The sequence below is a fragment of the Colletotrichum aenigma genome (assembly GCF_013390185.1).
Source record: "Colletotrichum aenigma strain Cg56 chromosome Unknown KSG_Cg56_contig08, whole genome shotgun sequence".
Classification (NCBI taxonomy): Eukaryota; Fungi; Ascomycota; class Sordariomycetes; order Glomerellales; family Glomerellaceae; genus Colletotrichum; species Colletotrichum aenigma.
Genome location: NW_023500914.1, coordinates 3,027,332 through 3,046,181, shown reverse-complemented (window position 1 = coordinate 3,046,181; position 18,850 = coordinate 3,027,332). Strand labels below are relative to the sequence as shown.

Here is an 18,850-nt window from a genome sequence, read left to right as displayed (position 1 = left end):
GAATAGCCAGACCAACCCCGATGGTGGCGCGAGAAGCCACAGAATAACGGCGAACTGTGGAAGAGGTGGGCTCGTTATGGGGCATGCTGACAGTGTCCCACAAGGATACTCTGTCGATGGGTTGTGGTTCATGGCATTTGGGGGTAGGTGTTCAGAAAGGATATCCATGGCAGATGTTGGTTGACGTTGCCGTTGTCGTGCGAGCGCACTGAATTTGAGTGAGACGTGTTATTGAGCGATGGCCAGTTAAGCTGTACTTGAATGTGGTCGCGGTAGCAGATGATAAGTATGGTCGTCTCGTTCGTGTATCCATCTGGGCAGCGGCGCAGCAGCCAAGCGACACGAGCACTCAATGCTTCTGAGCGCAGAGCCGATTTGCCGGTAAGCTTGGCTTCGAACTCCATTGGCCTGGTTACGAAAGAAAGCCCGTAGCTTTGGATTTCATGGCCCAGTCGGATTAAGAAGGTTCTTGCCTTGGGAAACTCCTTAAATACATTGTCCATCTCCATTTGGGGGAGGAGATGACGTGTTTTCGACCAGTCCATAGAACCCAAGTTGTGGTTGACATGGTGCTACTCAGAGACGGGCGCCTACCCTCCTCATAATATTATTGAGTGAGATAGCTGAATGACATCGCAAGTCCCAGACCAGCCTAAATCGCTTGAGATCACAAATAAGTAAGTAGAATGGCAACAAAGGGATCCTTCTTCAGTGTCAATAGTCACTGTGGCGGTATGCACATATGCCTCCCTTTGAACTAGAAAAGCAACCGCAATGCATCTCCAACTTGCAACTCCGGCCCAAAATACCTGAAAGAGCCCCCCTTTCTACGTAGTCCACGAGACTGTTTGTGAAATAGAGCCGATGTCTTCGCTATCTTCTCTGAATCGGTCTAAGGAAAGTGTCGCAATGGCTCATGCGCACCGTTTCGTCCATATCATTGCAGCATCCCTGTCCCCGTTTCGATCGCGCCGTCTATTTGGGAACAGCGTACTTGGTGGTCCACTCCTTGGCTGTCGCGATGGCAGCCTGCTCATCCTCCTTCCAGCTCTTGGCAACATCGGCAGCAAGCGGGTCGTCGGGGTTCGGGGCACCAAGAAGGGCCTGGATGGAGAGAAGGATGGTACGGATCTGGAGGGCGGGGGACCAGTTGTCTGCAATGGAAGCTCTTTGTTAGCTCTAGCGCACCAGAAAAAGTTCAATCTGCAGAACACTCACTCTTCAGAACGTCAAGGCAGATACGGCCGAGCTTGTCGACATTGGGGTGGAAGATCTTGGTGAGGAAACGGATCTTGGGGGGAGTCATGGGGTAGTCGTCAGGCAAGAAGAGTTCCAACTTGAAGACACCACCTGCAGTCTCGTCAGTCCACCATTACTAGCGCAATATGGCAGGTGTGTTCGAACCTTCGTATGGCGATTGTGAAGGACCGTGAATCTCGACGTCGAAGTAGCGGAGGTTGTCCTCGTGGGGAACGGCGCTGATGCCCGGGACGCTGTGCAGATGGCCTTCGTCAGTATTTCGTCGTAAGACTTGGGTTGCTTGGAGGACCCTTACGGCTCGGCCATGAGACGCTCGGTCTCTTTGACAATACGCTTGGGCAAAGCCATGTTGGGCGACGAGGAAAGTGGTATTTTCGGGTTGTTTGAAGAAGGAAACGAAAGAGGCGATTCGAAGATGCTCTGTGCCGGTCCCCGGTGGTGGATGTGAATGGCGGTGTTTGGCGGGGCCAAGTGGGTTGGTGATTCACAAAGGGAGGCGTCTTCCGGGTCGGAGACGTCAAATCGAAGTCGCGTGTACCGGAAGAGGGAAACCGCAAAAGGCAATGGAAGTCGGGTGCTCGGGAAGCCTTAATGGAGTGACAGGCGGCGAGAAATCGGCTCTAGTGTTTCGAACACAAGGCAGGCAAGATGTGTAAGGCGGGCATGTGCTTGGGAAAGCCTGCTCAGCAGAACTGCCCCGCGGGAGGGACAAGCATGACATGGGCGGCCTGGGAACTTGACGCCCGATGACAGAGTGGAGATATGCGCCGGTTTGGGCGTGCTTTGATTGGCTCGATGACCTCTTTTGAGGAATGTATATCACTGCGAAGTTTCTCTGGGAAGATACAAGATTATCAAAGTGGGTCAAAGCTGTCGTCCGTCCAGCCACGAGTGACGGTTCAGGTCAGGACGCTCAGCTGCAGCTGCATCTGATCCTGTCGCGTGCATCGAATTGCGAGCCTCATCAAATACCTGCGATACCATCCTGCATATCGACTAGGACATCGGAAAACCAACAGTTCTTCGCTCGGAAATACTCAAGTCGCTCATTAACGCTCCTTTTCGCGAACGGTCGACGTATCATGGCCAGCATATCTCACCTCCAGATGCCCTCATGAGGCATCTCTCATCTAAGCTACCACTACGACCATGCCGCACTTCGACCAGCTTGACCCTCCAAAGAAGGGCAAACCTATCAGATCAGCTTTCGAAAGCGAAAGCTTCGATGCTGATGGAACCATCCATGTCGCCGGACTCGTGGGATCAGCGACGATTGCACCTTCGGGCAGGGATGTCGCCTTAGCATCGTGAGTTATCTGAGTTGGGATGCGACTGAGCCGACGTTCCCCTGCTGACTTAACTCCAGACCTGAAGGCTTGTCCATCATCGATCTTGACTCACCGTACAATCCCCCTCGCCGCCTCAGCAGCCACGGCTCACCATGGCTCGTTACCGACGTTCAATGGTCACCCTTCGCCGCTCGCGACTACTGGGTCGTCTCGACAGCTAACCATCGCGCTCTCGTATGGAATCTCAACTTGAGGGACGACTCGGCATCAGGCGCCATAGAGCACTCTCTCCAAGGCCACAGCAGAGCCATCACCGACATCAATTGGTCGGCGCACCATCCAGATCAGCTCGCGTCGTGCGCTGTCGACGGTTACGTACACTGTTGGGATCTTAGACGCCCAAGACAACCTGTACTCACATTTTGCGACTGGTTCGCCGGCGCCACCCAAGTTAAGTACAACCGCCAGGACCCGCACATCCTGGCATCGTCTCACGATAGGTGGTTGCACATCTGGGATGAGCGACGCGCCTGCGAACCCCTGAAATCTATCAGTGCGCACACATCAAAGATTTACGGCATCGACTGGAACCGAACCCGGTCTACGGGAATCGTAACCTGCTCCTTGGACAAGCACATCAAGTTTTGGGACTATGGAAGCGATCAAGATGTTCCGGAACGCGTCATTCGTACCGAGTTCCCGGTGTGGCGCGCTCGTCATACCCCGTTTGGCCGGGGCCTCCTAGCTATGCCTCAGAATGAACCAGGCGATCTGCATTTGTACGACAGCCAAGCTGCCCCTAACGAACCCAAGGAGGGTCCAACAGGCCCTCTTGCCATCTTCCAGGGACACGGCAACCACAAGGTCAAGGAGTTCTTGTGGAGGAGCAGAGGCAGCATCGATGAGGAGGGTTTGGATAATAGAGAATTTCAGTTGGTCTCGTGGGGAGAAGACAATGAGCTACGTCTCCAGCATGTCGAACCGTCGATCCTCGAGTCGGTGGGCTACCTCAAGGGGCAGCCGGCTAGTAAGAATCTCGTTCTGACACGTAAGGGCGCCTCCTACAAAACGTTCCGAACGGTGGAGGACAGCGTGAGCCGAGACAGGAGGAGTGCCACGATGAGCGATCCCCGCACCGGTTCGCGGCAGAGCGCCTTGACTATGGGTATGCGCTCAGGGCCAACCACCTACACGAGACTGGGAGCTGCTTGGAAAGGTTCATCCATGAAAGCTAAGAGCAACTCTAAAGAGATGGACCGCAGCCAAGCGCACATAGGATGGATGAAGGGCATCATGATGAACAAGAGAAAGGCGTCAACCGACAGCCCGCGAAGAGCAGACTCGAAGGACTCGACCATGTTCAGCCCGGGATATATGGACGACGATAAATGGGCCGACCCAGAGACCATCCAAGATGAGTTTCTGCGCATCAGCACGCAGCTGCCAAAGGTGAAATGGGATAAAATCGACATGGACTCGCTGACTCTGCACGCCTCGCTGAACGGCCCATGGGGGAAAAACGGAGACACCATCTTTATCAAGGTTAGGGTCGATATCCCTTCCAATTACCCAAAGTACAAAGCCCCTCGCTTCTATGTCGAGAAAACGAGCTTCATGCCGGAGAGAACACACAGAAAGGTTGAGCATGAGCTCCACGAGCTCTGTCATCAATTCTTGGAGCAGAAGCAAAACTGCTTAGATGTGGCCTTCTCCTACCTTTTGGGCGAGATTGACCTCGCAGCCAGTACCAACTTCTTTAAGAACGTCAAAGACCTAGACGATCCGTTGGATCTTGCTTCCGAGAGTTCAAGCGAAGACGAGAACGACATACCCGCAGGTGGCTCAGCGTCAATGTCACAGGAGTTGCCTCCGAATGCAGAGGCCGACAGCACACTGGCCCCAAATAACAGGCCTACGATTCCCCCGTTGCCGCGGTTCTGTGGCGCCCGATTTTCCAACGATGGGCGACTGGTATGCTTCTTTCCTACCAAGGAAGAGAAGGCAAAGGCCCTGTTGTTTGCGCCGATCGAACCACTCCGCGAAAGACCTAGGGGGGAACCCGTGTTTGCTGGTTTCGGTCGCCTCGCTCACGACTCGCCTCCAGGGAAAAGATATGGGAATGACGAGATGTCAGCTACGGACGATCAGTCTGATTCTGATGAGTCCGATGGGTCGTCCTCATCCAGTGATTCAGAGTCCACGTCTATCAACAAGATGAGTCTGTGGTATCAACCCCGCCATCGATTCCGAAGAACTTGGAGCGACAACCGCTCTGTTAGATCGAGTGGCGGAGGCACAGGAGTCGGCACTGGAACTGGCACTGGGTCACTCAGGAGGCGACCCGCCAAGTCAAAGAACGTTGTCTCTCTTCATGACATATCGGATATTCTCCCAGCGAAAAAGGAGTTCGCAAAGGAGTATGCCATCTTTGGTGAAGGCGCCCAGGTATGCGAGCACAATGCCCAAGTAGCCGAGAAGCACGGCTGCCAGGATCTGGTGGATGTCTGGCGCTATCTTTCATTGCTCCTACGGCGAGACATCCCGTTGGAGCTGTTAAACTTGGACCAGCGCCAGGACGCGATCCTGGTGATTGCTCGAGACGCCATTTCACGATTCCGTGCCGAAGGTCTATCCGATATCGAGCGGTCTACCAAGGACATCGCCGACTTCAACGGCAGAGTCAAGTGGGGAAATCATCCGCTGGCAAAGGATTTCATCAATGACTTGTTTGAGTACTTTGAGAAGACGGCAGACATACAGATGTTAGCCATGCTCTCATGCCTTTTCAGCGAGTCTTTCACGGAAGACAGCGTCGCGTATGCCGAGTCTCATCTCACGCAGCCGGAGACGCCACTGCCGATGAAGGCACCATCGTTTTCTCTCGACTACTTTCCTACCGACGCGTCGCTATGGAATCTCAACGCAGGAAGCCAGACCAACTCCGCCATCACCACGCCGCGGACGCTGCACACCCCTATCAGATACTCTGGCTCTCAGGGATCCGCCGAAGAAGCGCTATGGACCGGGGACCCGGCGTCCAACTCTTATTCATGCGGCGAGACTCCCCCGGCTAAGGGCGTGAGGGATTACCTCGGCCATGAAGGCGACCAAACACCCAGTCTCTCCACGTCGCCCAGCGGTCGGGCTCTGTCGAGAGCCAACTCTGGCCTTACATCAAGCTTCGCGATCAACTTCCCGCGCCCCTTCAGCGGGGTCAACACGGGAACAGCAACGGCAGCTTCATCGCCACCTAATCATGGACGGAAACGCCCGAGTCCAGCCGATACGATCCTTAGCACGCTCGCCCCCAGCGCCATCAACAACGTAACATGGGGACACTCGACGATCGTGGGCGACTCGGGCACAACCCGCACATCCCTCTCGGATGACGAAGTCTACCGCGAAGAGTTCTTCTCGCTTGTACCCACACGCGTTTCCATACACATGGAAGACCAAACCATCTTCGACGACGACGGCTGGATGAACACGCCGCTGCTCGAGCCCAGCCGCAGCGACATGTACGCTACCTATCGCTACGTCTACGCGGAGATCCTCCAGATGTGGAACCAACCCCTAGCCCGGCTAGAGATTATGAAGTTCAACGTCCTCCAACAGCGAGAGATACACGGCCTCGACGACTCCTTCCACGAGATCCACAGCATCGCAGAAACATCAACCACGATCCAACAACACCACCAACCCCAGCAGCAGCACCAAGTATCACAATCCCTTCCGACACACCCCAGCAACCACACCCACCAGCCCCAGCATACCTCACAACCACAGACCACGTCTCCAATCCTCCTCGGCAAGAAGGAACAGCTTCAAGCCCTCGTCGCGTCTGGCCGCGGCCTCGACGTAACGGGCGTCTGCCGCATCCACGAGACCCAGCTCGAGCCGCTCAAGTACACCTCCGCCACGGCGACCCGTTTCGGCGGCGCGGTCGGCTCCTGCGACCGCTGCCGGCGCACCCAGACCCAGCTCCTCTGCGTGTACTGCCGCGAACCCGTCGACGCGCTCTATCCGCCCTGTCTGGGCTGCGGCTGCGCCTCCCACGAGGCCTGCCTCGCCGAGTGGCACGCCGCGGGCGAGGTCCTCTGCCCCGCGGGCGACGAATGCAACTGTGTCGAGGAGGCCTCCCACGGACAGGTCGAGAGCTGGGCCGCCATGATGGGCGCGCTGCGCAAGGCGCCGCCTCCAACCGCCGCCACCACCCCGGGCACGGCCACCTCGGCCGGCGCGTCGACGGCTACGCAGGGGATCATGGGCAAGGGGCTGATGCTCCCGCCGCCGGCGATCGAGGAGCCTGACGAGGAGGTGGAGAGGGACGACTGGGAGAGCGTGGCGAGCTCGGCGGGGATCCCGAGCCGGATGCAGGGCGGCGGCGCCGCGGTCATGAGCGCCGCGCGGATCAGTCTCGGGAACCGGCTGAAGAAGTCTGCGGGCGACTGGTCGCGGGCGTCGACGAACTTGAATTTGAGGAGGAGGGGAGGGGGCGGGCCTGGTAACGGGGCTGCTGCTGCTGGGGGGAGCTGGAGGGGCGCGAGGTAAAGGAGCGAAGTTTGTGTAAATGAAATGAGCGATTTGTATATTTTTGTAGCAACCTAGTACACTGTTATATCTTGTCTGAATATTGAGAATAATCTTGGATATGCGTTACACCCTATGTTCATGCTACGATTCCCTTCAGTAGTAGGATCTTCCGAGTTCTGCTTTAAGCAGCGGTTACACAAACAAATTGCATCAAATTAAGTGTGGCGGCAAGAGTACACTTTTACAAGAAACCCGTCAGTGATGATTACAGCGGGCTTATGGAATCCCTCTCAGTCGGAATCTACGTGGTGCTGGCGCAGGAGGAGGTACCCGAAAGTCGATCCTGGGCAAACCTTCACCTGCAGCATCCACAGCACAATACAATACTCACAGTCTCACAAAAGGCCGAGTCTTCAACTCACCCATGCTTCTGGAATGGATATCTCGAACCTGTCAAAGATATGCTTACTGATGGGACCCCGCCAGGTCCAATTACACAAAGGACCCTGGGTGGATGCAGCAGCACGCGCACGGCCGCGGTTGTCAACGATGACCCCTCCACGACCTCGTCTAAGACGTGCCGTCTCCGCTACGTCCCTAAACCAAGTCGCGAATGCCTTCAACCCACGAACCGTCAGCCTGTGGAGGCGTCCGCGGGCTGCACGGGCCCGTTCTTGGAATAATTCGGAGAAGTTCCGCTGTCGGGCATCATAGCGCAACAGTCGTCTGATGGTACCGTGCCGGGCCGACCAGGGCCAGTGCGAGAACGATGAAAGATGCGCCGCTCCCCGAACGGATTTGTCAACTCGGCAGAAACATCCCAAGCTCCGGAAGGGATACCCTCTCTTTTCGGTCGGCTGAAGACAAGCGCTGGGCCGCCCACCGTTCCGGATGGCTGCCGTTCGCCGACATGTGCTGCAGTGCAATCGGCAACGTCGCGGCAGTCGCTATTATTCGAGTCATTGTGCCTCCTCGTGGCCGGCATTCCCAAGCGCAAGATTGAGCGCCGGGTGATGTGCACACCATGGTACGCAAGCTGCCTTGTACCGCAGTAGGCCAGGATCCGGAAAATGGATGATGCCTGACCAAGCACTCAATCAGCTCAACGGAGCCACGTTCGGCGCAAACGCTCTGACAGGTCGGGCAGGGTGGATCGCGGTGCGACGTTGTTGCCATTGCCCTGTGCAAAAAACGCGGATATTGAACTGGCTAGAACGGCCAGATTGGGCAAAAGGCCCCAGAGGCGGGCAGTTCGCGATTAACCCATGACTGGTCATTGCATCCGGAGATAGCCGCGGAAGAAAGATGAAGAAACAAACACGCGGAAATGTTTCTCTGTAAGCATGCGGGCAGGTCGGCAAAAGACCGTCCATCTTTTTTTTCCCGTTTCCATTAAATGTTTCAACTCCCTGGCCTTGGGATCCGAGGAGCGGGGACGAACTCGTCCGCCGCGTGGTGGGCTGCATGAAACGGTGTACATCTGGGCAGACGCGATAAGGCATGACATAGGAAGTGGGATGGCCTGAATTCTATCTTTGAATACCGTATTGGGAGCTTGCGATCGTTGTCTCGGATTAGAGCAGAGAGACGCATCTGCAGCTAATGCGGCATTGCGGACTCTACTTTTCGGATGAAGCAGACGGTGGAAAGAAAAAGCAAGTCGCGAATAGGGGTGACCTGGCAGCGTTTGGCGAGGGGTGGTCGCGGAAGGTTGAAGAGGGAGAGGGAGGCCAAGGGACCGCGCCCAAGGATCAAGGGTCGTGGGTCGTGGTCGTGGGGATCACTGCTAGCGGGCTGCACGCGAGGAGATTCGAGATGGGGCTGCTTTCCCAGTTGGGAATCCAATGTTTCTCGCTTGGAGTGTGGGCTGGAAACGCGAGCATTTAGCCAAGATGAAGATGGCATGGGCTCGGTGAGGTTGACTCGCACCGAATATGGTCGTGTAACGAGCAACGAGGCAATAAGAGGGAGAGTAGTGACGATGGCGACAAGACAGAGAGAGAGGTTCAATGTGTCCGAGGCAGCCACGCAGCCACACGCGGTCAACGGCAGGCGGCCTCGCCGCGGGTGGACGGGAATCTGGAAAAGCTGGATCGGCAACGGAGGGGGAACGTTTGACGTTTGTTGGAAAGGCGGCGCGTTCGCAATGCGGCCTCCTTGCCTCCCTCGTGCGTAACCCCCCGTCTGCGGCAGAAGCCCTGGCCGGCTTCCATCGCTGAAACGGGAATTTCTGGTGCCACGGCTGGGCGCAACGGTTCCTGACGGCACTGGTCGGGTTGGCGTCCTCTCGAGAATGGCATGCCAATTGAGAGGGACGGTCGCACGTCTCTGTCAGGAAGGTTTGCCAGGTCGTTGGACGCGGGCTGACAACCGGATTGCCGGGGCAGGGTTGATCGGGCTGGGTGGTGAGGTCTGCTTGGTCGAGGTGCGTGGGCGCGATCTGCTAGCTCAGGAACGGTTCCAAATGATGGTGGTGGGACTTGCATAGGAGGTGGGCGGTGCTGTTGTGCCACGGGAGCGACGTCTCTGAGGGAGAGAACTTGCAAGACATTTCAGGTCAGGCAAGCTGTTTGCCGGGTTTTGGGGGCTTGGGTCGTTTGGTCGAGAGAGGAGGAGGAGAAATGCTCGTGTCTAGGAGATGATGAAATTGCTCTGCGAACGGGTTCGGAGGAATGGAGGTGAATAAGATAAGGTGATATTGTCGAGGTGCGTGCCCTATCAGATGCAATCAAAGATATCGAGGCCCCAGAGCAGAATTCCAGGCATGGCGGGCGTGACGCTGTGCCGCGCCAGCGTCCAGCCCAGGTGTTCATGGAAGGAACTTGTCGCCCAGTATCTATAAGGTGCAGGTTCACGGACAATTTCCTGCAGGCCGTGTTTCGGTGCATCTTGGGAGCTGGTTTCTCTGCTTGTCAGTGGCTGCAACGGGCAAGCTTTCGTGGGATTTTGGTGCTGACTGCCGCGGCATAAATATGGATGATGGATGCAGGGCATCTGGGCATCCACCATGTTGATGGTTAGACGAGGGTGAGGGCGCTGTAAGGACAGGCTCTGTGACTCGAGTAGCAGCGCAGATCATGCTCGATGTTTGACATTGGGGAGTGTTGGGATGGGCGGTGGTGGAAAATAGCAGTGTTTAGGAAGTCGATAATGCGAACCTTGTTGCGTACCTTCTGCCTGGTGTAAGAGTATGCAAGTTTATGTAAGCCATTAATGCAAACGACACATTCACTGGCAATGGAAGTGTTGCTGGCGATGTCCATCAAGTCTAGGTATTGCTGCTGCTGCTGCTGCTTCTGCTGGAGGCAACAGCACAGACAAGTGACCTCCCGTCCTTGAATCCTTCCTGCCTGCCATTCACGTCCGTTTCGGTGACTCGGTGTCGGTGTCGTGTCAGTGTCACTTTCCGTCCTTGGTCCCCAGATTGAGTGGCTTGACAGGCGCACCTGTGCTTTTTTCCCTTGCTGCCCGTGCGTGCCCTTCCATGGTCAATGTGCCCTTGGAAGGCCCATTTCCCGGAGGCCCCTCCACTGAATTTTCCATTGTTGGGCAGCTGCTCCTCACGTACAGAAGTCCAGTATCACGAGTCCAGACCTGCGCCTCGTCTTGATGCGTGGCATTTTGCAGTGTCCTCCCAACGACCGGCAGCCCAGCTAATCAACACCCAATCAACTGGTGGTCTCGGGTTATTCCACCACCTCGCACAGCAGCAGGCACCGCGTGCGCTCTTGTGCTCACTTCACTTTCTTCTTCCCGTGCGCGGCAGACCTCTAGAAAAACAATTACAAGGCACACCCCTGACAGTCACTGCATCCACTGTCGGGGAACCACCTGGCACTGACAAACACAGGGTGCTGGACCCCTGCAGTACATCTCAAATCCACTGGACCCGACTCCCACAGGCCAGGTCCCCCAATCCAATTGGATCCCTTCCCATCCCATCCACGTCCCATCCCAATCCCAATCAGCCATTCAATCCACGTCAAGCAACGCGCACCAGCACCAAGACTGCCACCAAGCAAGACCAGCACCAGCACCAGTCCTCGCTCGCTCGCTCACACCAGCCAGAGAAACCGCACTACGAAGCTCATTTTTCATTCCCCTACGTCCAGACTCCTACGCTGGCAGGCATACTCATTGCCAGTCAGGACCCCCGTCATCTCTCACTTCCCTTCATCTTTCCCACCACCCCCGGGCCTCTTTTTCCTGCTTGGCTTTTCTCTCCTCTCGCCGTCTTCCCTCTCTCTGGTAGCCTTCGCTGCAATTACACGTTTCTGCGGCCCTTGAGACGTGGAAGATCGAATATCGAGCTCCAAGACGCACACATTGCCGTATTCTATGGCCTCGTACTCGACTCGCATTCGACACCTTAGCGGGCTGATACGACCGCTCCAAGAGGTCTAGCACAAATATCGAGCCCACCGGAATCACTTCGACCGAACCTGCTGCAGTACCCTGCGGCCTGCATCCAACTATATACATACATAATACGAGTGCCGGGTACAGACCACGCGGTATCCATCCGTACACTACGAATTCACAGCGCATCGCTGCTGATCATTTTACTACGCCACCACAGCTCAGAAAACCCTTGGACAAGAAGTCAATCTCGCTCCAGACGTGCCCTGCCGTCTCTCAATCTCTCAAGAGTCGACGACCTCAACTGCCGCTGCGCCGTATCCATTCTTTCTCAAGGTCCACCGCCTACCTTACCAGCTCCATCTCTGGGTCGCTCCAGCCTCTCGCTCTCCGCTGTCGACGTCGCCCACGCCCATCCGCATCCACTGCAACTGGGCCCTGTACGACTCCCCTTGATCCGTCCAACGACACACGCCACGGGGCGAACCGCACTGCCTTGTCACGCGTTCGTCTGGCTGCCCGCTGGCGAATCCTGCAAACCTCGTCTTTCAAACAGACCCATTGACCCTCAACTTTACCTTCTACACGTACATTCCGTCGATTGATGACACAAGTTGTTCATCCCGCGCCCTTCACCATGCCTACTTCCAAGCGATTCGAGCTTCCCAAGCTCGACTTCAAGTTCGGCTCCCTGACCGACGGAACCGACATTCCCCCGCCGCTTCCCAGCCCCGTCCAGGAGGTCCCCACGCCTCCCCAGACCCCGCGTGCGAGCGAAACCAAGGACTCCGAACCCGCCGTCAAGGAAAAGGTCAATGACAAGACGAATGGCCACGGCCCGGCAGTGCCAAACTCGCCGGCCACCACCAATGGTACGAGAGGATTCTCAGATGACACGCCACTTTCTCCAGCAGTTTCAAGCAGACAGGGCAGCATTCGTCGTCTCTTCAGCCGAACATTACTGAACCAAGCATATGCAGAGGGCGAATCGCAAGCGAACGGTGGCGCCCCCCGCCCCATGAGCCGTAGTCAGGGCAGCATTGTCGACGAGAAGAAGGCGAAGCGCAGCAGCGGGTGGTTCAAGAGACTCAGGTCCCACGATTCCTCACCGCCCCAAAAACGCTCCAGCGTCGTTTACGAGCACCCCAACAACAGCCAGACGCAGAGCCAAAGTCGGCCCCAGAGCAGGCCCCAAGTTCAGGGCCCCCCGCCACCCATGATTCCCGAGCTCAGCGCACTCGACACCAAGCTCGACGTCTCGGACGGAGGCAGCCTGGGTTCTGACCTGTTCAAGAACATTAAGTAATTACTGACTCGGGGTGGACGCGACTCCAGACCAGTCAGGAACGATATATACAGAGTTACCGGTTTCTGAAGCTGGCAACCGGTGCTTTGTCGGACACGAACACACCTATATGCGCCGACGAGCGAACGACCGAATCCGAGCGGACACACCAATACGATTTTCCTAGCGTTTACCTAAGTTGAATTCTTTTCGAGTCAGAGCTGGGGACGGAGATGGCGGTGGAGGAGACGAGATAGTATGTGAGACGGAGGCAAGACTGGAAGAAGTTATGCAAGATACCCAGCTCGCACCGCGGGCTCATTCTGACATACGATGTTTACACTTTCTTTGTTATGTTTGATTTTTCGCTTCATCTTATTGCGCTGTTGGAACACACTGGCACCACGACCACCATTTTTTCAAACCCCCCATCCTGTTTTTCCTTGCTGTACGACTTATCTTCTGGTGTACATGTTGAGCCGGTGGTTTGGTGTGAGGACTGGCGGTTGAGAAGGGGCCGATTTCAGACTATGAACCAGGCATCAAAATAATGCATCAAATTGGAGCAGTCCGAGCGAAGGACTGAGGAGGCGGATTGAATCTGGGGAGGACACAGACGAAGAAGGGGCGTCTCAACTACTACGGCTGGGAGCGTCATCGGGCTTGAGAGCTCGAAACGAGTGTTCAGGTGCTGCTGGTGTCTGTGGCAACTGCAGCTGCAATAAAATCTACATTTTACGGCCTACAAGCAGTTTCACGGTCAGCTTTGCTGCTGGTTACATCTTGATTCCCGATGTTTGTCCTTGGAGACATGCGATCTGATTTGGATCACAGGATCTTGTGTTCAACGCCAGGTATCATGGCACAAGAAAGACTCATCAATACCGATCGTCACAGCTTACATCAACTCACGTTCACAGCAGCAATCGCGAAGAAGAGGACACAACGAACCCCGCGTCATCCGAAGGACGCATTGACCCCTTGAATGCATCATGTGGCGAGAGGCTTGCAGCTGCAGGGCGATTTAGCGCAGAAATTCTCTGCGTGGCAAGTCGTTGGAGATGCTGCGGGTGCTGCTGTCGCTGCCGCCGGCGCCAGGACAAGTCACTCTGCAGCTGAGCAGCCCGGTCCAGTCGCCGTCCGGAATGGCGCCAACTACGGACGCCAGGTCAGGCCTTACCCGACCTGGGACGTCCGGAGCGTGCACCGCGGCGAGGAACTGTCACTGCCGGCGCCGGTCATTTTGCCGCCTCAGTGAGCTGCAGCCCACCACCCACCTAGTTCCGTGAGGTGGGAGCTTGAGCCAATGGCGGAAACAACGGGTCCCTTTCCCTCCTCCGCGCTAGACAGTAGCTGATTCGTGCACCGGTCGCACCTGGGTAAGGTACCAACCCAAACAAACGTCATTGTGAGTTCGCCAGAGGTTCGGCCGGCCGGGTCCAGTTACCGAGCTAGTGCCGTGCGCCGGGAGCTTTTTTTGGAGCAAGCAATCCTTCCAAACCTCGAAAGTTGACGTCGTCAATGTTTTGACAGCTGTCACTGTACACCTTGTTTTCTCTTTTCGCCTCCACAACTGACAACCATGGCGACGGGCTTGCGAACGACGACGACGCTCCGTCCGCTGGCGTCTGCGCTGCGGCCGGCGCAGTACCTGCCCCGTGTCGCACGACGATACAAGTCTGGCCCGTATGGCTACACCCAGGCCAAGGCACTGGTCTTCTCGAAGGAGGGCGAGCCCCGCGATGTCCTGCAGTACGGACGCGCCAATTGATGCGAAGTCTCGGTACTCGAGCTGACGAGCTGCACAGATTGCACACCCACTCCATCTCCCCGTCGATCCCCTCCTCCGCCGTCCTCCTCCGCGCCCTCGCCGCCCCGATCAACCCCGCCGACATCAACACCGTCCAGGGCACATACGGCTCCAAGCCCCCGTTCACGTCCCTGATCGGCACCCCCGAGCCCGCCGCGATCCCCGGCAACGAGGGCGTCTTCGAGGTCGTCTCCGTGGGGTCCAAGGACCTCGGCCTGCAGCGCGGCGACTGGGTCATCCCCGCGGCGTCCTCCTTCGGCACATGGCGCACCCACGCCGTCGCGGACGCAAAGGATGTGATGAAGGTCTCGAAGGATGGCCTGACGCCCACGCAGGTCGCGACCGTCAGCGTCAACCCTTGCACTGCGTACCGCATCCTCCGCACCTACGGCCCCGGCGAGATCAAGGCGGGCACCAACGGCGGCATGAATGCGCTCGAGCCGGGCCGCGGCGGCTGGTTTATTCAGAACGGAGCCAACAGCGGCGTCGGTCGAGCTGCGATCCAGCTCGGAAAGCTCTGGGGGCTGAGGAGTATCAATGTCGTTAGAGAGCGGGAGACGGAGGCGGAGACGGAGACGCTGAAGAAGGAGCTCAGCGACCTCGGCGCCACGGCCGTGGTCACGGAGAAGGAGTTCCTGGCGAGGGAGTGGAGGGATCAGCTCAAGGAGCTGACGAGGGGCGGTCGCGAGCCCGTCGGTCTGGGACTGAACTGCGTCGGCGGCAAGTCGGCGACGGCCATCGCGAGGAGTCTCGGCGAGAGCGGCACGATGGTGAGCTACGGCGGCATGGCGAAGCAGCCGGTCATGCTCCCCACCGGGCTCCTCATCTTCAAGGACCTTAGGTTTGTGGGATTCTGGCTCAGCAAGTGGAACGAGCGGGATCCTCAGGGACGCAAGTTTGCGATTGAGGATGTCCTGGGCATGATTCGCGAGGGCAGGTTCAAGGACGTGCCTGTGGAGGAGGTGCCGTGGAGCTGGGAGACGGAGGCGGAGAGCCTGAAGGAGGCTGTTCAGGGGGGACTTGGTGGGTTCAGGAAGGGTAAGGGTGTTTTTGTCTTTGGTGAGACATGATGGGAATGTGTATATGTAGGATATCATGAGGTATAGATGACTTCCAATGACGAGAGGTTCATGGGCTATGTTTGCTTTTGTAGGTGATATGCCTGGCGGTGAATGGCAGGACCTGCAACTCTACAAAAGAGATAGAAGGTATCCCAGAATGAGTGTTAGGTCCTAATGGCAGACTTAATATGACCTTGAAGATTAGATTCATGAAATGTCTGTCATGGTTCTTGTTTTAGACTACCGGGTTCTGGTCCATCTCTGGCTACATTTCGGGAACGCAGAACACGTACATGCCTACTTTATATAGGTTACTGTCCTAATGTTGCTCATCTTTTTCTTGCGCCAATTGCAGACCAGAAAGTCGTCCCGGATTGTTGTGGACTTCAACAACCTAGGCAGGAGTCGATAATGCGCTGATGCAGATTGCCCGAAATGGTGAACGGCCTCACTTAGCCTCTTGCCTCTCAAGTCACGCGGCATCAAGTCACGCGGCATCATCCGCGTCTGCTTGTTCTGCACGGAATACTACAAAGGGGGCATGCACAGGTTTGGTGACTGTGGTGCAGCATGAGCTTTGTTTGCGCGGTGACTGCGGCCCCTTTGTAGGGTCCATTCCTAGGGGACTTGCGGTTGGTTAGTTGGTTACTGACATTGCCCGACTGAACAATTACTTGGATATGATTGGTGATAGATGTTACCCTTGCTATATAGGCCTTGAAACTTCCTCAATGTAGGGCTTAAGAGACAGCCCAAAACCCTCCTTGCTCTTGACTCTCTGACAACCTCTGCGTCCAGTCGTAGCTGTTTCATTTGTGATACGAAGGAACCATCCTGTGGCTAGGAGAGACCGAAAGACTGACGGCGCGTTTCTGACGAAAGAAAACCATAGCTATAGAAGTCATTGAGAGGTATTTAAAGCGTGATTTCGATTATCTTTACGCAGGGCCAATGATCGCGGTCTCGGCACAGAATCATGTACTCGTTTGCGCTGGCAACTTTGGGGTCTGAGAGGCAAGCCTAATGCTGCCCGAACGAGAAGTATACGTGGGTAACTAATATTTGCGCGTAAACGTGGACAACCGTCGTGGTCGTCTGTCTCTCCTGGTTGCTTACTCGGACGCGGATGTACCACAGCAGATGTCAGTAGTTTTCATCGATTCAAATCCATGATTTACATAGCTTGGCGGCCAGTCCGAAATGGAACTTTGATCACAAGATCGTATAAGCTGTTGATTAATTGTTTTAGAAGAAGAACGCTATGTATGCCATTTATTGCCAGAGAACTTGAAAAACCGGTATCTAAATCTTTTTGCTTATATCGGGAGACTTGCTGTGACGTCTTCCTTGGGGTTGGCTGCGGATCTGAACAGATATACGTTTGGTTCGATGCATGAAGATCTCTGTACCTTAATAATCAAGCTCTGTTATAAGCATGAAGGAATGTACTGATCTGGCCTCCGCAGGCTTGGCAGCTATACACAGAAAGAAGCTAGGACGTGGATGTCCAGGATGAATGAGGTTAAGTTTCCAATCGATCTCTTTCTATTATTCACTGTCCGCGCTATTATATTCGTCCTGAATATCAGGATGAGAGTGATCAAAACACTGGGTGCTCGCTTTAAGGTAATGAGGATGGTTTGAGTCTTAGGATATTCTCCCACATCCTCTCGACTATGAATCAATATATGCCACCGTTGGATGCGAAAATTGCATTTGGTTGTTTGTAAAAACAGGTTGTTGATGTTTGGCTGATATGTAGGCCTTTTCGCATGCTAGAAGCTGATATAAGCCTGTAGAGAGACGTGTTCTTTCCGTTTCTGACGACTGAGAAATGCGAAGCTTGTTTCATTTTTGCATTGAGAGGTGAAGTATCTGACCTTCCGACTTGGTCGCTATGTGCTTCCCCCACGATGAGATCTGGATTACCGTCGTACCTCCGAAGGATTAGTCCAGAATATCACACAATCAATAGATAGCAATGAATGTGTACAACGATTACCATATACCATATGCTCCAGAAAGCTAAAAGCAAAACATCATGTATTTGACTGCAAAATCTGCCCTTGTGGGTGAATCATTTTGCCGTTCCCTGAAAACGATCAAGCCAACAAATACATTGCTTGGTTGGGCTTTACACCATTGTCCTGTTCGTGTTAAATAGTGCTCCCCGGCTTAGAGAAAACCATATGAAGGACTTGAATACGTATTTTCGCTTCTTCCTTGGAATTGGCTGTAGTGCCTATGGGTATAAATATTTGATATATGACAGTAGCTATTTCTACTCTATAACAACAAATTCATCGATAAAGACGAGATCGGCGTCTAAAGATTTGCTCGGCTGGGTCTAGAACCAGAAGCCAAAATGCCCACGGAGAAAGGGTGGCCAACGTCAAGCCTTTGTAGTTCGTTCCGCTGTTATCCAGCCTTGTCACTGTGGTTTTCATTAGGGTCGGTCTACGAGTGGTTCTGTCCAAGAAAACAACCTGCCCTGGCCGTCGCAACCAGCCGGTCGCGATGGGATCATCCGGGACGTGACGTATCAATTGCTCACAAGACCAACGGCCAATTTAGTCCCTAGCATTCCTGACAGCATTGCTGGCAGCACTTAAGATGAGTTCCTGCAGTATCGTCAATACGGACCCTTCCGCTTGCTAGAGGTTAGTATAAAAAGATGACGAGGCGTCAATTACTTAGCTTCATCAATAACGAGGTCGCCAGTTTTTTTATCTCAATCTTGAGAAACTAAGGATATCCTTGACGAGTCTTGAAGCGTCCACTTAGAAGGGCATGATTCAGCGTGAATCTCTGGGTTGTTAAAGACGAATATGAGCACGTATAATAATAGACTGCTGAGAATGATGGACGATGATCTTGACATCCAACGCACACACTAGGAGAGAAAGTCTGAGGACAATGGATTCTCGAAACGGGGCTTATGACATGTAAAACGTTGGTATCTCTCGCTAGTGGTCTCCAGTAGAGATTGTCACACCATTTCTGTTGGCTTGCAGCCACCGTATCATGCAGTCCTCACTGAATATATATACCGAATTTTGTAGGCAAACACAAGTCTTACGAGTCCACGCGAAGCACGTCCAAGAGGTCATAGATTCGTATATATAGACCAAAGATATGTACGTTGTTTTGATTACAGAATTAAGAAATGGCACCAACGAAACGTTCCTCGTCAACCAGAAATATGTAATGCGACCAGGAGATGTACCGCCACTCACGACCCAGCCCCTATTAT

General features: G+C 54.9%; 4 protein-coding genes across 4 annotated transcripts; 3 read left to right on the top strand and 1 right to left on the bottom strand.

Annotated features, from left to right (window-relative positions):
- Positions 1-975: 975 nt before the first annotated feature.
- On the bottom strand, positions 976-1,608 carry UBC35 (Ubiquitin-conjugating enzyme E2 35; the record flags this gene model as incomplete). Its single annotated transcript, XM_037327549.1, has 4 exons — positions 976-1,154; positions 1,219-1,350; positions 1,405-1,493; positions 1,556-1,608. 4 exons carry the CDS (start codon positions 1,606-1,608, stop codon positions 976-978), a joined length of 453 nt encoding a protein of 150 aa, XP_037174251.1.
- Positions 1,609-2,409: 801 nt separating this feature from the next.
- On the top strand, positions 2,410-7,100 carry CGCA056_v012304 (putative RWD, RING finger and WD repeat-containing protein; the record flags this gene model as incomplete). Its single annotated transcript, XM_037327548.1, has 2 exons — positions 2,410-2,567; positions 2,627-7,100. The coding sequence occupies 2 exons, from the start codon at positions 2,410-2,412 to the stop codon at positions 7,098-7,100; spliced, it is 4,632 nt and encodes a 1,543-aa protein (XP_037174252.1).
- A 4,978-nt stretch (positions 7,101-12,078) lies between these two features.
- On the top strand, positions 12,079-12,747 carry CGCA056_v012303 (uncharacterized protein; the record flags this gene model as incomplete). The annotated part of the gene is made up of 1 exon (XM_037327547.1): positions 12,079-12,747. The coding sequence occupies one exon, from the start codon at positions 12,079-12,081 to the stop codon at positions 12,745-12,747; it is 669 nt and encodes a 222-aa protein (XP_037174245.1).
- Positions 12,748-14,308: 1,561 nt separating this feature from the next.
- On the top strand, positions 14,309-15,606 carry CGCA056_v012302 (Enoyl-[acyl-carrier-protein] reductase; the record flags this gene model as incomplete). The annotated part of the gene is made up of 2 exons (XM_037327546.1): positions 14,309-14,478; positions 14,535-15,606. 2 exons carry the CDS (start codon positions 14,309-14,311, stop codon positions 15,604-15,606), a joined length of 1,242 nt encoding a protein of 413 aa, XP_037174246.1.
- Between the last annotated feature and the right edge of the window lie 3,244 nt (positions 15,607-18,850).